The sequence below is a fragment of the Channa argus genome, chromosome 1, assembly GCF_033026475.1.
Source record: "Channa argus isolate prfri chromosome 1, Channa argus male v1.0, whole genome shotgun sequence".
In the NCBI taxonomy this organism is placed as follows: domain Eukaryota; kingdom Metazoa; phylum Chordata; class Actinopteri; order Anabantiformes; family Channidae; genus Channa; species Channa argus.
Genome location: NC_090197.1, coordinates 23857335 through 23872985, shown reverse-complemented (window position 1 = coordinate 23872985; position 15651 = coordinate 23857335). Strand labels below are relative to the sequence as shown.

At 38.7% G+C, this 15651-nt stretch overlaps 1 protein-coding gene across 1 annotated transcript in view; it reads right to left on the bottom strand.

The window, feature by feature from the left end:
• Positions 1–788: 788 nt before the first annotated feature.
• The window catches only part of LOC137129385 (delta-type opioid receptor-like), a 31967-nt gene continuing 17104 nt past the window's right edge, over positions 789–15651 (bottom strand). Inside the window, exons 2-3 of the mRNA XM_067508465.1 lie at positions 8428–8783; positions 789–7454 (exon numbers count right to left, since the gene is read on the bottom strand). Coding sequence (XP_067364566.1) covers positions 6925–7454; positions 8428–8783 — 886 coding nt within the window. The 3' untranslated portion in view covers positions 789–6924. The remainder of the gene's footprint in view (positions 7455–8427; positions 8784–15651) is intronic.

The window sequence follows — 15651 nt, the reverse complement described above, 5'->3', positions numbered from 1 at the left end:
AGAGTCTTGTACTCCCTCACTTTCACAAAACACTAGACCCGTTAAAAATAGCTAATCGTGCTTTCCTTGCTGTGAGTGGATACTCTAGGGAAAACAAATTGAATACCCATAAAGGCACTTTTCAGATGCATTTTTTGTGAACAGTCTAAGTTAGCAGATATGCTCATCATAAAAATGACTTGTTAAGACACAATAGGAGCAGCAAAAACAGTATTCTGCATCCTGCTTATGAGAATATAAAGACTGACCCATTGTTACTGTTAATATCAAAGCGATAGCAGCCTTCCCCCTCGCTAAAGTGCCCGGCCCTTGTTTAATCTGCAGGGAGGCCTCTGTATTATTGTGAATAAAGCAATCAGGATTATTGATAAGTGGCTGCTAGTGAGGGTAACCTCCATAATTAAATTGAAACTCTTCAGCTCTTTCTCTGGAGCACTCTGTGGCTTTGCTGCTTTCGGTCTCCATGGCGACTGCAAGATGCTGGTCTCAATTTGCAGAGGAGATGCAGAGTTGGATGCTTAATTTTCTGATAGTGGTGGATACCATACAGAGGGACTCAAAGCAGCCGTGGGCCATCTTTTGTTTGTCCAAGCACCAGGCAAAATGCACTTTTCAGTCCGATGTTATAACTATTCTGAAGCACTCCCTGCTTTAAACTGAATCATGGTCATGCAAGATGGATTATTCCAATATTAACCCAATAATTTACAAGAAAATATTATGCTATCCAATTTCCTCTTGTTTCCAGGAAACCAAAACAGACTTTTCAGAGAAAGAGCTCATTTAATTTTCTCTCAGCTAGATTTTATTTTCTTTATTTTTGCCATCAGAGCTAGGTTTGAAATACAATTGCTGCATTAAGAATTTGAAATAGCAGATGCACAACAACAAGCTTAGAAGTAATTTTCTTAACACTGCAAAAGAACTAGTATAGTGGTGTTTTTAGCACAATTGGCTCACACACTGTATAGTATTTTAAAGTTGTACAACAAATTATTGTCTTGTACATATTAATATACAGAAAGGCTTTTCAGTATTCGGTTTGCAGTGCAAAGCAGTTGTACATCAAATAGAAAAAATAATAGTTAACAACAATTAGAATGTAAGGTTAGTTAAAAAGGTACAAAAAGAAACGTATGAGAGCCAAACAAAGGAAACAGATTAAAGAAGCAATTAGTAATGTATGTAAATTTTTCACAAACATCAGTAATAATTAATAAGAACTTAGGTTACACAGCCACTCTAGCAGTTTACTGATGGAACTCCTCTATCGTTTCCTACCATTTCTGACAAACACCTTATAAACAGTGTCTCACTGTCTGATGAAATTAAATTTGCTGCAGTTCATAAGCAGGCCATGACAAAAAAGCATTTAAGGACTAATTGGCAAAATGAAGTTTTATTTTTTGTTGTTTTTTTTTTTTTTTTGTTAAGCAAAAACATGTTTGGATATTTTGATATCCAATTTCTTTTCTTGCATTAGGATGGTTTCCCACAGAGCTTGACATTAACACCCGCCAACCTGTCAAATGTGAGTGAGGGCATGTAATACAGTCACTCCCAGTAGAAACTTTGGTAGGTTCAACTTCATCTATATATATATTTATTTTAGTCTGCAAAAACATCTAAAACAATTGCTCTTTCACACTACAGCACTACAACTCCCATGATGCTAGCAAGTGAGGTCTCCGGATGCTGTAAACAAGATGTTCCTGTGGAGAACATGTTGGAGAGGTAAAGTGGAGCTATGTAATGGCACATAAACGTATTAGCAACACCCAGATTGCAATAATTACTCTAATGACTTATTGTACAGTATAAGGACATGGCTTAGTTAGGTGTTCGTGACCTTGATATTGTTTTTGCAGAGAGCTGAATGTTGTGTGACAGATGCAAATCAACCAGCAAAATATATATTTCTCTGTACCTTAAAGTTGGAATAGTGATTTGTGGTTGGGATTTTCCATTCCAATCATTTCTATCCCTCTTAAAAAATATGTAAAAGTTGTTTCAAGCAAAAATGATGAGTGGCTCGTAATTTTGGAAAACTATTAGTCAAAGTCCTGGTGAGAAAAAATGTTAATGTCAAGCCCTGGTTATATGATCAAGAAACATTGCATGTGTTATGCAAAGTGAAGTGATAAAATGGAATCAGACATTTCTGAGTAGCTGAACCTCTAGAGTAAGGGTGACTTTATGCCTTTTTTGTGCGGACGCCTCAAGGCTTCTTGTTGATTGACTCATTGGTTGGAGGAAACTGCAACTGAACCCCCCTTTTAAAAAAACATAAGCATGTAGAGCTCAGCACATGTGCTACTATATAAAACATGTCCATATAAAATCTGTAAAAGCTTTACATAAGACTTTTTTTTTTCTCTTTTATGTCCCTTCTCCTGTTTTTTCCTTCAACAACAGCTGTCTGGTGTGCTGCTGTGTACTGGTCCAAGGTGCTGACTGTAGAGTTTGATTGTAAGGGTTGAAACATGCTTGCTGTGGAGAATCACAACAATCAATGGGTTCAGAGTCTTGTGAGCCCTGTGCTTTTTCACTGGGTGGTGTGGATCAGTCTACAGCAGAAAGAGGCTGTCGGAGAATAAGAAAGGAGGTGAAGCCTGTTCTTTGTCAAAGCCTTACAGTTTCATAGACATTGTACAGAGATGTGCTGAGTCATATTTGTCATTAAGTTGTTTTTGGTGTTTTGAAACATGCCGGTTATCTAATTATCAGTGTCTGTTGGAAGGTGGCGGAGAAAAGGGTGCTCATTGGTTGGGGCATCCTTAACCAATGAGCCAGTTGCCAATAGGAGGCATACACTGGCATTGTTACGCATGAATCCTGCATATTAAGGGCCTGCTTCATGATTCCTGTTAAAATCGACACAAAATCCAGTGCTTGCTGCAGAAGGTGGCATAAAACCAAACATGGCTGCAAAAGCTCATAATTCTATCAGTGAAGCTGGTCTGTGTGCATTTTGATTTCTGATACTCTGGATTGTGCTAGCTCAGTGGTCAGCAGAAAACTCAGCCCTGCCTCCCTCCAACAATAAAAAAACAATAATTAACAAAATTATAAAGACAGAAAGCAAGTAGAACCCAGAACACCTGCTGTTAGATGTTTATATACAGAAACTATTAAGATTTGAAAAGTACCAGAACATTTGATACACTGATTGATGTGAATGGTACACATTCACCTGCAAATAAGCTCATGCATGGCCCTTCACAAGAGCATTAAGTTAATTCAGGAACCAAATCCCTCAAAAGACCTTTAGAAATATTTTCTATTGTACAAAAATGATATATAGCAGGGAAGTGGAGATTACATTTTTGCTATTGTCAGAGTAATAATATCCCAACTGTGTGCAACAATTGGCAGGTGTGTGGGGCAGGTTCCTTTGTCAAGCTTTTTATTATTATTTATTTTGTTTCTATTCATCACTTCATATCAGTAACTTCATACAAAAACAATTAATATCCTCTCGGACACATGACCCTTGTCTTTGAGTGAGGCCTTATGACCCCTCATAAAAGCTACTTAATTTGAAGCCCACTGAGAGCTTAACTCCTCCTGCCTGCTGTGGATAGGTTGTGGAAAAGGTTATATGTTCTTGTTCTCTCCAATGCATAGATTTGTTAATGACATATAACTTATGTGATGTTTATGTTCACTGGTTCTTCAGTGCGTCTTATTTACTTGCTTGATACTGTAAATATTAATATTAATGCATTTTTATCACTTATTCAGTTTTTTTTTTAGGATATTTCAAAAATATTTTAGTTAAAGGACAAATAACATTTTTTTTGACTGAGGCATTTTGCCTTGCAGTATAACTACAGTAATTAAAGGCAATTAAGCTCTTGCCTCCTGTTTGCTTAATAAATGTAATTTATTATGTCATTTCATTCCAGGGGAATAGGGGATAATTTGGGAAACCCTACAGCTAATTTGGTTGTTGTTTAGCATTTAAGTTTTTATAAACAATGAAGGTCAGAAGGATGAGGAATCCAGGAAGCAAAAGTTGAATGTGGAACATAGTGCTTGGAAATTATGCAGGCACTGAGGCAACACTAGATGACATCTATTAAACAATAAGACTGGCTATTTTTTAGTCCCCCTTTTTGCTAAAGAACGACTAATCATAACTGACTGTTTGGCCAACAAACCACGGGAATTTACGATTACTGTGAAAAAATATTTGACTCCCTTAAGATTTATATTCTTTCTTTTTATCTTTCTATACTAAACAGTTTTAGATCTTCAGACAAGAGCATAAAACAGAGAATACAATTAGCGTTACATCACCGCTTTGCTTCAATAAATAAAATAATAATTTTAAACTTATGTTTTGTGTTTGCTTGGGCTACCTTTTCTTTATGTTAGAGTTTAAAGATATGAAACATTTAAGTCTGAGATCCACACAAAGAAAAGAAACCAGGAGAAGGACTGTATGTAATTAACTGTGAAAGACAGGTGAAAGAATATCAGTTTTAAAGAATGACTATATATCAACAACGAACATAAGTTTGCTCATACAGAACATTGCGTGATGAAAACCGATGAAGAATAATCTTAAATTAGTTGATCCACACACTTTAGTTTTCACAATACGCTGAATTAACATGGTTTATTAGTTATTTACATCTCCTAATTTGTTAGAAGTAATAAGCTTTTGTGGATTTGTCAAAATCTATTCTATACTCTATACTACATTTTGTCTTTAAGTTGATTATGCAAAACTAATGGGAACTATTTTACACACTGAACAGATGCAGCACTTGTTCAAAGCTAAGCAGAAAGCAGGTAAATACAGTACAGTCTGCTTTCACCACTGTAATTGTAAGAAAATATACAGAAATGTGTCACTGAAAAATGTCAATCTTCTCCTTCACATACAAATGTCAGTATTTCTTTTCTCTATTCCTGTCTCTGTGGGTAGCTACAGTCAACCCACAAGAAAATAACTGTCTCTATATAAACAGCAGAAATCCATTTCCAAGCATTGGAATCTTGTATTTTTTTCATTTTAGCTACATGAGTCAAAGCATATAAAATCACAGGTGAAGCCAAATTTGTTACAATGCAAAAGCTTCATATTATATCTACAAAGTCACATTTATAGACTTTTTCCATTTAATGACTCATCTTTTCATTTGTATTCCACCTGAATGTGTTTTTATCTTCTCAACATTTCTGAAAATGTCAACTTTACATTTCAACGTTAATCAAAACTACAACATATTCTGACATGTTTAGATATCAACACATACACACTCTTCAAAACATTTCCACATGACAGCAGTTCTGATCTACACTGCATTAGTACCTCGGACATGCCTCATCTGGTACGTAATGTTAACAATGGTCATTCATTTCACAGTAGCCATTGATTGATGTGTCCAATTAATTGGTGTCAAAATCTGCTGGAGTAAATAAATTACCCAAAATCACCAAGTAGCACTTACCGCTCTGGGTAAGGCCATTCCATGTGTCTTAATTGTGCTATAGGTATGCAATGTTATCGACAACAGGCCTGTTGTTCATTTAAAAGCTCGTCGATAATCTCCTTCAAGCAGTTTGTTTGTTGACATCAGGACAGGTGTCTCTAACGCCACTGTGTCCTTCAATCCAATTTGCAGTATTTTCCTTGGCTTTATATTAGTTGTAAACCAAAAAGCCAATAAGGTGAATCGAGTGTGTTGCCACAAGTGTTCTTCAGTGGAAGCTTTATCATTCAATGTGTGGGCCCAACACCCCCCATGAATATCAAGCACAAACTGGCAAAGAACAACCTTAATCATGATTTCAATTCCATGAAACACTGAGGCAAAATTCCTTTTCAGAATCATTTGATGGTGTAGTGGTGTTGATAGTGTAGTGTCTTTTTTTTTTTTTTTTTTTATACAGAAAAAAATCAAGATTTTGGGTCACACATAACGCGAAACAATGTCCCTACTTCCCAGTGTAGAGAGTGTTTGACCTGGTTGTTCAACAGGCTATGCTACAATTAATCCTCCAGCTGTGGTTGGGATTCATTTCTACACTTCTGCCCATAAGGCTCATTTGTTTTGTGATAGTGTAAAAGATTGAGAGGCTCTTGGTAATAGTTCATTCTGATTTTTTTCCTTAAAAGTAGTTCTTTGTCACCAAACTCATATTAGTTTCTTTGACTATACAGGGAAGTGTTTCTTAGAAATGACAGTTTGATTTGTAAAGGCCATATTTTCAGACTTTCTCCTTCTGCACATTAATTATCCAAAAGGCCATTTGTTGTGGACGACTGTGGCGCAGGAGGTAGAGTGGTCTTCCACCAACCCTTGGATTGTTTGTTCGATCCCCAGCTCCTCTGGTTACATGTCGAAGTGTCCTTAAGCAAGACACTGAACCCCAACTTAGTTGCTTCCAGTGAGTGTTGGCCCTGCCGCACAGCATATGGCCAACAAGGTGTGTGAGTGTGTGTTATTGGGAGTGTGAATGGGTGAACAAGATGCAGTGTAAAGCGCTTTTATTACCAATAGGATGAAAAGCGCTATGTCAGTGTAGACCATTTACCATATCCTGACAGAGTCCATCTGTTCTATTACTGTGCTCTCATGGGTTGCATCTAAATGATGCATGCTTTGCTGGACAAGATACAGACTGGCAAATTTGTCACTATCCATTTTACAAAGAGTCCGGTACACTGATACTGTGGTCCTTCTTGGGCAAAGAAATTGTGGAGTGGGGGAATCTTCCACAATACTTTTGCAGAAAGTAAAATTAGAATTCAAATGTTATCCCACTTTCTCAAAAATGTTCTGTCAATATTGTTTGCTGTTTCTTAAATTCCTCCTAAAACTCTGTTGTAGAGATCTGAGTGACCTCCGATTGGAGGTCTTGCTGGATCCTCCTCGAGCGCGAACTGTGAGGAACCCAGTCCATGCCTAGTCATGCCGGCTTCTTCCCTACTTCTTTTGGAGCACACACGGAGACAGGCTCCCTTGTGGTGTTGCGGCCTCTTGTCAGACTGTTATGCTCAATGCCAGGCCGACAGGGGAGACAGAAGTCCCTGAAGCATCGCTTAAAATTTTCATCCAAAAATGCATAGAGGACAGGGTTGAGGCTGCTGTTTGTGTAGCCCAAGGCAATGCATAGGTGCCAGCTGGCTATGACAAAGGGGTTCCTGTTGTCGATCTCCACCATGGTCTTCACAATGATGAAGATGTGGATGGGGGTCCAGCAGATGATGAAAGCTGCTACGACCACAAGGACCATGCGGGTAATGCGACGCATATTGCGGTCTTTCTCCTTGGAGCCCGAGAGCAGACGAACACTCTTCAGACGCAAAATCATCAGTCCGTAACAAATAGTAATGACCAACACGGGAACCACAAAAGCAAAGATAAAGACGCAAATCTTTGTGACTGTGTCCCAGTACCAGTCAGGGTCAGGGAACTTCAGCATGCACATAGTTTTACCTGGATAAAGAGGAAAAGAAAAGTTAGACAGAATTAATTACGTAATTAAGGTTAAAGGTATCAAGCACATTTACTGTATGTGGGCAGTGTAGACAGCTGTGACTGCATCACAGAAACATGGCTGACATTCTTTGTTAGATGCATATTGGTTTGTGGGATTATTTCAAAACTACAAACCTCTATGCCCAAAATACTGCTTTTAAAACTCAAAGGTAAAGTAAAATAAAATGTGGACCATTCATCCAAATGCTTTATTACTTTCAGTTCTGCTTTTTTTGGTTTAACTTTGAATTCCCAATTATTCTCAAACAACGTTTTTATAATGTATTTCTTTCTGTTGAATGATTACATTCAGGGAATGACTGATAGCAGCCATTAAAGTAGGATTAGGAAATGGTTTTGAACGTGTGTGAGGTCAAAAGGGTTTACAGCTGCTCCAAAAAAGCCACGTTGAAAAGCGGGAGCAGGGTGAAAAGCTGGGCTTCACACAGAAACAAAGTCTTTGTTGATATAGTGCTTTCTCTTTAAAGGCATTTATAGTGTTGCACTTGGTTATACACAAAAGTTTATAAAAATTGTGTAAAATAGAAAACAAGGACTCATGGGATAAATTCATCCCTCAGGGTAGAAAATAAAGGCTTATCATTCACCCTATATAAAACTTTCCATGTGTTAATAATGGTGAGTCTTGGTGACTGTTTGTGTATTAAAACTAGTGCAGTATCTCCAAAATCTGCCTGAACTACTGATGGAAATTAAATATTATGTTTGGCTTTGGAGTCTTCCACTCATTATTAAAATCCACAAATCATTTATAATCTCAATTACCCCTCCTTTTATTTTGGCCACTTTGTGTCATAAGGGCTAGAAACTTGATAAATGGATATTAGGCAAATTGCATCTGTCCTCCAGTACTTTAGCATAAAGGCGTACACACAGTCATACAGTTTGATATAAAATAGATGTGTCTCACCGTTATCTGCCACTTTGGTCACAGCCATGACCATAATGGGCACCCCGATCGCTGAAGACAACACCCAGATAAGCACATTGATCATTTTAGCCTTGACAGGAGTGCGAAACTCCAGCGCCCTGACCGGGTGGCACACGGCGATGTAGCGGTCCACGCTCATCATGGTGAGGGTGAAGATGCTTGTGAACATATTGTAATAATCAATGGCAATAATGAGCTTGCACAGAACCTCTCCAAATGGCCATGTGTTCATCAGGTATTTAGCACTCTGGAAGGGCAGTGTACTGGTGGCCAAGGCATCAGCAAGAGCCAGGTTAAAGATGTAGATGTTCGTGGCCGTCTTCATCTTGGTATATCTGGTTGTGATCACAGAGCAGAGACAAATTATTTGCAGTGAGCAGCAAGGTATGGAGGTCTTGGTTGTAGGATTGGGAGACTTGAAAGTGATATTTATTGTACAACATGTTTTATGGCTTATGTAATTAGTTAATATGCTTGTAGTAGTGATGTACAGTGTAAAAGGTCTTGTGCTAATTGTTCACCGTTTGGCTACAGTTTGATTGCTGGCCTCTTCTCAAGTACTACTTGAATGGAAAGCACTTTAGAGAGCTGTGAAAGGAAAACACCACTGCTCTCGAATTGAGGCTCTTATATATTGTACGTGCTAGACCCTGCTTTTAGCGAGGGACTGTGCATTTTTCTGTCTGTGTGTTAGATATAGAGAAAAGCTGAACTTTTATTTTTGTCCAACATCCGTTTCTTGGATTCAAAAATTTTCATCTGACCCCAATGCTAAATTTCACGAGGCGTTTCATGTCATAAACATCTCAAAATGTATTCATACTACTGTATATTTAAACACCGGTGATTTGTTTTCAAAGAGAAACCATGACATCCAAATACAAACCTTCTATTTTGGGATGCTGTGTAAAATTTGTTATTTTATGATGTAAATAATACAAAGTATATACAGTATATCAACTGCTGAACCTGGGAATTTTTTACTTTTTTTTTTTTCGATGGTAGCAACATATTTCAAAAATGTTGGGATGGTTGCAACAAAAGACTGGAAAAGTTGTGCAATTATAAAAACACCCAGTAGAACATCTCACCACTGATGGTGACTAACAGGTTAGTATAAATCCCAGCATCCCAGAGAAGCTAAGTCTGTTAGAATATGTGATGGGATGAGGTTAATCACACTTTGAAAAAGTGTTCAATGCCTTGAGAATAACTTTGTCCAATGTAAGACTGCAAATAAATGTAGTAACTTCATCTTGTACCATTAATAATATTATTAAAATGTTCAAAGAATCTGGAAAAATCTCTGTGCACAAGGCCAAAAAATTCAGTGGTTGTTAGTGATGGGCGATCGATACCAGTGATTTCAGATTCGATCCGATACCAAGTAATACCTTGGCTAGTATCGCGATATCGATCCGATCCGATATCCAGAGTGTTATTTTAATTCTGTCATCTGATCACGATGAAACACAATCACGTGAGCCCTTACAGGGAATAATTAAAAGCATTAAAACGACAGCAAAATCATTGTTCAACCTATTGGCATTTTTAACATTTTCATTATTTTAAATAAAACATATTAACGTTCTGACTTATCTCCATGACAACAGCATGACACTTTCTTTATCAGGTGAACAGTTTATGTCACTTGATATCCATGACTCGCCCTCGTCTACGTGTATGTCTTATATACCCATCTGTATTTCCTTCCCTTTGTTTAAAACCAATTATGGATTAGACACACTTTGCCTATTTCTACAATTCTCTTGAAACAGAACGTTCGTAGCGAAATAGTCCGTGAATAAAAATGATACATTTCGCTCCGAAATGATGCCTGTGTTTGGAGGCGGAGCCGCCAGCCGGCCGAGCACGTGTCGACGAAGTTTAGTTGAAGATTGTGGATCATGGGGCGGATCGGCGGAAGGAAAAGTAGTTCCTATGCGGTGCATCAAAAATAATATACAAATTGATGTAGAAGGAGCAGAAAACATTCGGATATGACTGCAGGGAAAATATGAATAACTAAACAGAAAATATCGATATTTTAACTGGAGAATCGATATTTAAAAATTGGCCGTCAAGATCGAAATATCGATATTTTGGTATCGATCCGCCCATCACTAGTGGTTGTGATCTTCAGGAATACAACAACAAGGGGACACAAGCCAGTTTTTTCTTGTGCCAGTCACAAGTCTGGATGAATGCAGAGGGTTTTGTCAGAAAGGACATCTGATGTAAAAAACATGTCAAATTAAACATGTGAATCGTGACTTCCACACTGAATCTAACTTCACTACCGGATCAGTCATGGCCCGGGTTAACAAAAACGGCCACCAGTGGTGTTGACCTACAGGGTGCTGCTGGAAATTGGGCTATTGTCGGTTGAAGAAGGAGAGGAGGAAGATGTGTTCATAGGCAGAGAGAGAAGAGGAAAGCTAAGAATGTAGGACTGAGAGTAGGGACTTTGAATGTTGGGGACTATGACAGGGAAGGCTTGAGAGTTGGTTAACCTAACTCAGAGAAGGAAGGTGGATACACTGTGTGTACAGGAGACCATGTGCAATGATAGCAAGACTCGAAACTTAGGATCAGGGTTTAAGTTGTTTTACCATGAATCGGATAGGAAGAGAAATGGAGTAGGAGTTATCCTGAAAGAGGAGTTTTTGAGGAATGTTCTAGAGGTGAAAAGAGTATCAGACAGGCTGATGAGTCTGACGCTGGAAATTGAAGGGGTGATGTTCAATGTTGTTAGCGGTTATGCCCCACGGGTAGGATGTGACTTAAAAGGGAAGGAGAAATTCTGGGGCAGGTTTGGCCTTCAGGACAGGAACGCAGAAGGACAGATGGTGGTAGACTTTGCAAAAAGGATGAAGATATCTGTAGTGAACACTTTCTTCCAGAAGAGGCAGGAACATAGGGTGACAAATAAGAGCGGAGGTAAAAGCACTCAGGTGGACTACATTTTGTGTTGATGTTGTAATCTGAAAGAGATCAGTGACTGTAAAGTATTGGTAGGGGAGAGTGTAGTCAGACAACACAGGATGGTGGTGTGTAAGATCTAGTGGTGAGGAAGATGAGAAGGACTAAGGCAGAGCAGAGGAAGTTAAAAAGGGGAGAATGATGTGAAGATTTCAGGGAAGAGTTGAGACAGGAAGACTGAACCACTATAACTATTGTGATCAGGAAGACAGGTAGGAGGGTATTCGGTATGTAATTATGAAAGAGGTAAGTGGACAAGGAGACTTGGTAGTAGAATGAGAAAGTATAGGAGTGTATACAGAAAAAGAGGTTAGCTAAGAAGAAGTGGGACATTGAGAGGACTGAAGGAGTAGACAGGAGTACAGGGAAATGCAGCGTGGGGTGAAGGTAGAGGTGGCAAAGGTTAGGATGATTAAAGATAAGGATGGAAATGTATTGCCAGGTACTAGTAGTGTGATGGGAAGATGGAAGGAGAACTTTGAAGAATTGATGAATGAGGAAAATAAAAGAGGATGAACAGTAGAAGAGGGGACCTGTGTGGAGCAGGAAGTAGCAAAGATTAGTAAGAGTGAAGTGAGGAGGACGTTGAAGAGGATGAAGAGCGGAAAGGCAGTTGAAAATAAAGGGAGTATGGAAGTGTCTAACAAACTGACTAGTTTGTTTAACAAGATCTTGTAGAGTGAGAGGATGCCCGAGGACTGGAGGAGAAGTGTACTGGTGCCAATTTTTAAAAACAAGGGAGATGTACAGAGCTGTGGCAACTACAGAGGAATAAAGCTGATGAGCCAAACAATGAAGTTGTGGGAAAGAGTAGTGGAAGGTAGGCCAAGGGCAGAGGTGAACATTTGTGACCAGCAATATGGTTTCATGCCTAGAAAGAGTACAACAGATGCAGTATTTGCTTTGAGGATGCTGATGGAGAAGTACAGAGAAGGCCATAGGGAGTTGCATTGTGTCTTTGTAGAAAGCGTATTACAGGGTGCCAAGAGAAGAGCTGTGGTATTGTATGAGGAAGTCTGAAGCTGCAGAGAAGTATGTTAGAGTGGTGCAGGACATGTATGAGAGCTGTAAGACCGTGGTGAGGTGTGCTGTAGGTGTGAAAGAGGAGTTCAAGGTGGAGTTGGGACTGGATGACAAATGAGGTTAGACAGGAATTTCTGTAGACTATGATGTTTGCAGATGACATTGTGATCTTTAGTGAAGGTGGAGATTTCACCTAGGTGAAATCTAGTGAGGTGGACGTCTGCTCTGGAAAGCAGATAAGAGTATCAATAAGAATAAAAGGAAAGGTGTTCGAGACGGTGGTGAGACCAGCAATGTTGTTCGGCTTAGAGACAGTGGCACTGAAGAAAATTCAGAAAGCAGAGCTGGCGGTAGCAGAGCTTAAGATGTTGAGGTTCTCTTTGGGAGTGACTAGGATGGACAGGATCAGGAATGAGGACATCAGAGGGACAGCTCATGTTAGATGTTTCGGAGATAAAGTCAGAAAGGCCAGATTGAGGTGGTTTGGACGTGTTCAGTCATGATTCGCTGAAGGAGTGACCGAGAATAGTAGAAAGCAAAGAAGGTTGTGATCTTCAAGCCCTCAGGCAGCACCCATTTAAAACTGACATTATGTTGTTTTGGAAATTACTGCATGGGCTCAGAACCACCTCTGGAAACCACTGAAAATAAGTTAAACAATAAAAAACTGCATATGATGAAATGTAAAATAAGATAAAGGGGGTCTGAAACTCTTGAGCAGCTGGAATCATATAGCGAGAATAAAGGGAAAGAAATCCTTTCAAAATTTAAGCAATTTAGCTCCTTAGTTCTCAAATGCAGAGTGTGATTAACACAGTGGTAAACATGGCTATGTCCCATCAAATATTTTTCATTTAAAAAAAGTTTTTTATGTTAACTAGGCTGAAACTATAAGGAATTGGACATATATTTTCCTTTATTTTGTTTTTGTTTTTTTAACAGGTAAAGTGTTGGATTGAAGGAACAATGCCTTTAGATTACAGTATGTACTGTGAATTATATTTTATTGGGGAATGAAGAAAAAAAACAAATTAACAATTATATTAGTAGTTCAATGTTTATTGTTTTGTTCCATTACAATACAGCAAAGTCCAATGGACATGTATATTGATTTTACTTGTACTCATTTTTCACACTGGCTGTATAAACAATAATTATGTGTTTTGGTGGCAGTGATGGAGGGGGTTTCAGTTATAATCATGTCAAACACAGAAGCTCATTTAAGGCTCCACTGAGTCACCTGTAATCATTAAACCCATTACAGACTTTTTTCTTCTACATAATAAATGTAATGAGCTATTAGATTTTTTCTTATGATCCCCAGAAAATTGGCCACTATTGTCATATAAAAGCTACGAGTTAGGTGGCATAGATTTAAACACTTGCAGTCGGACATTAGTAAATAATTGAGGACGGTGTGATATTTAAAACAGCACTGCACATTTAAAGAAGTGATGGACTTTTGATATTAGTGTTTGTCTGTCCACAACAGGTTTTTATCCCCACATCTCACATTCACACCTAACCAGTGTCTTTAGAATGTGGGAGGAAACTGCAGCAAAATCAACAAAGGCCCAAAGAGAATTTACACACTCCACAGAGAGAGGCCACAGGCTAACCACTGTGCTGCCATTTCTGTTTGTTTTCCATTTTAATTTGAGCAAAGTTAGTCTCCTCATTACCCCCCAAAAAACCCAACACTTCAACTAGTTAATTGAATTATGGCAGCAAAGTAATTCCTTGAGGAACATTTTACCTGTATACAAGCTTAAAAGATAGATGAAAATTCACACTGTTAAGCAGCAGCACATTTTTACAGACACCACTTCTAAATATAGAAATAAATGACAATGTAAAATGTCTGTAATGTGATGTCTAATCAGTCATGGTGCTGCTCTTTTGTATATGTCCTTTTCTTTGTTTTTATTGGGTGAATGAAGCCTAATGTATATTCGTATGCCTCATGTAGGTTAGCCACAGACCCTACGCAGACCTTTAGCCAGGATCTTTAATCAGTCCTGCCTCAGTCAGTTCAGTGGTTGTTCAAACAAACCCCCCACTTCTGCTCTCTACTCTGACAGTAAAAGAAACGGTTGTTTAACAACAATTGGCTCCACCCCCAACATGATCGGCTAAATTTCACTCACGTTTGTTTGGATAACAGCAAAAAAAAATAATCACAGTGGCATTTAAATCCCACCCCCAACTAGCAGTTTGGCAGTGTAAATGCAGAGAAACACAGTCCCACCAACACAAAAGTGTAAATGGTCACAGCCTACACCACTGATCATTTTAGTGTAGGCCCTGCATAGATACAACAGTCATCTAAATTCGTCAGTCATCCAGGTCATGGTTGTCCCAAAGCTACAGTGGAGTCTTTTAGTTGTTAGCAGCTAACAACCATGTGTGTTGCTAGTGTTATGTGTCAAAGAGTGACTCTTAAACTGCCCTGAAATGGACCATCAACCAGTCAGCTACAGACAAGCACTCTGAAATAACTGAAGGTAAAAAAAACACAAAACAGATTTGCTCAACAGAATATTTTATATACCACAACAAAAGACATATGACAGGGCAATATGATGGGACCTGTAACCTAATATTTAGTTGCATAACCTTTAAAGGCAAGCACTGTAAACAAGCCTGTTCTGTAGCTCCCAATGAGACGTCTGCACCTTGGCTCTTCTGCTCCAGCTCTAACAGGTTGGAAGATGGTTTTCATTATTTCAGTCCTTCCAAAGATTTTCAAAAGGATTCTGATTCAAACTCATAGAAAGCCACTTCAGAATCAGGTTTGTTTAAAAGTAAGTTTTCACATTCTCACCAAGACAATAGTTCAATGTTTAGCGCTTGCTATCTTGGTGCTTGCAGCTTCCTGTTTTGGATCATTAATACTGTTGTTGAGCCATGACCTGAGACTGGGGAAAAACTTGACAAAGCCCAGTACATTTAGCTGCAGAAATCCTTTTAGTCTTCAGATTTAATTGTGCTCTGTACAGTTTCATTGGATCCACTGTGAGATGCAGCAAGAGGAGCCCTTAAACATAACCAAGCCACCTCTATGTCTCACAGTAGGTCTTTCCTGTGAGATTCCTTGTCTGTGAACATACAGTAGAGCTAATGCGACTTGCCAAAAAGCTCCAGTTTTGTCTTATTTGGCCAAAGCACATTTCCCAGAAGCAGTGTAGTTTGACAAGT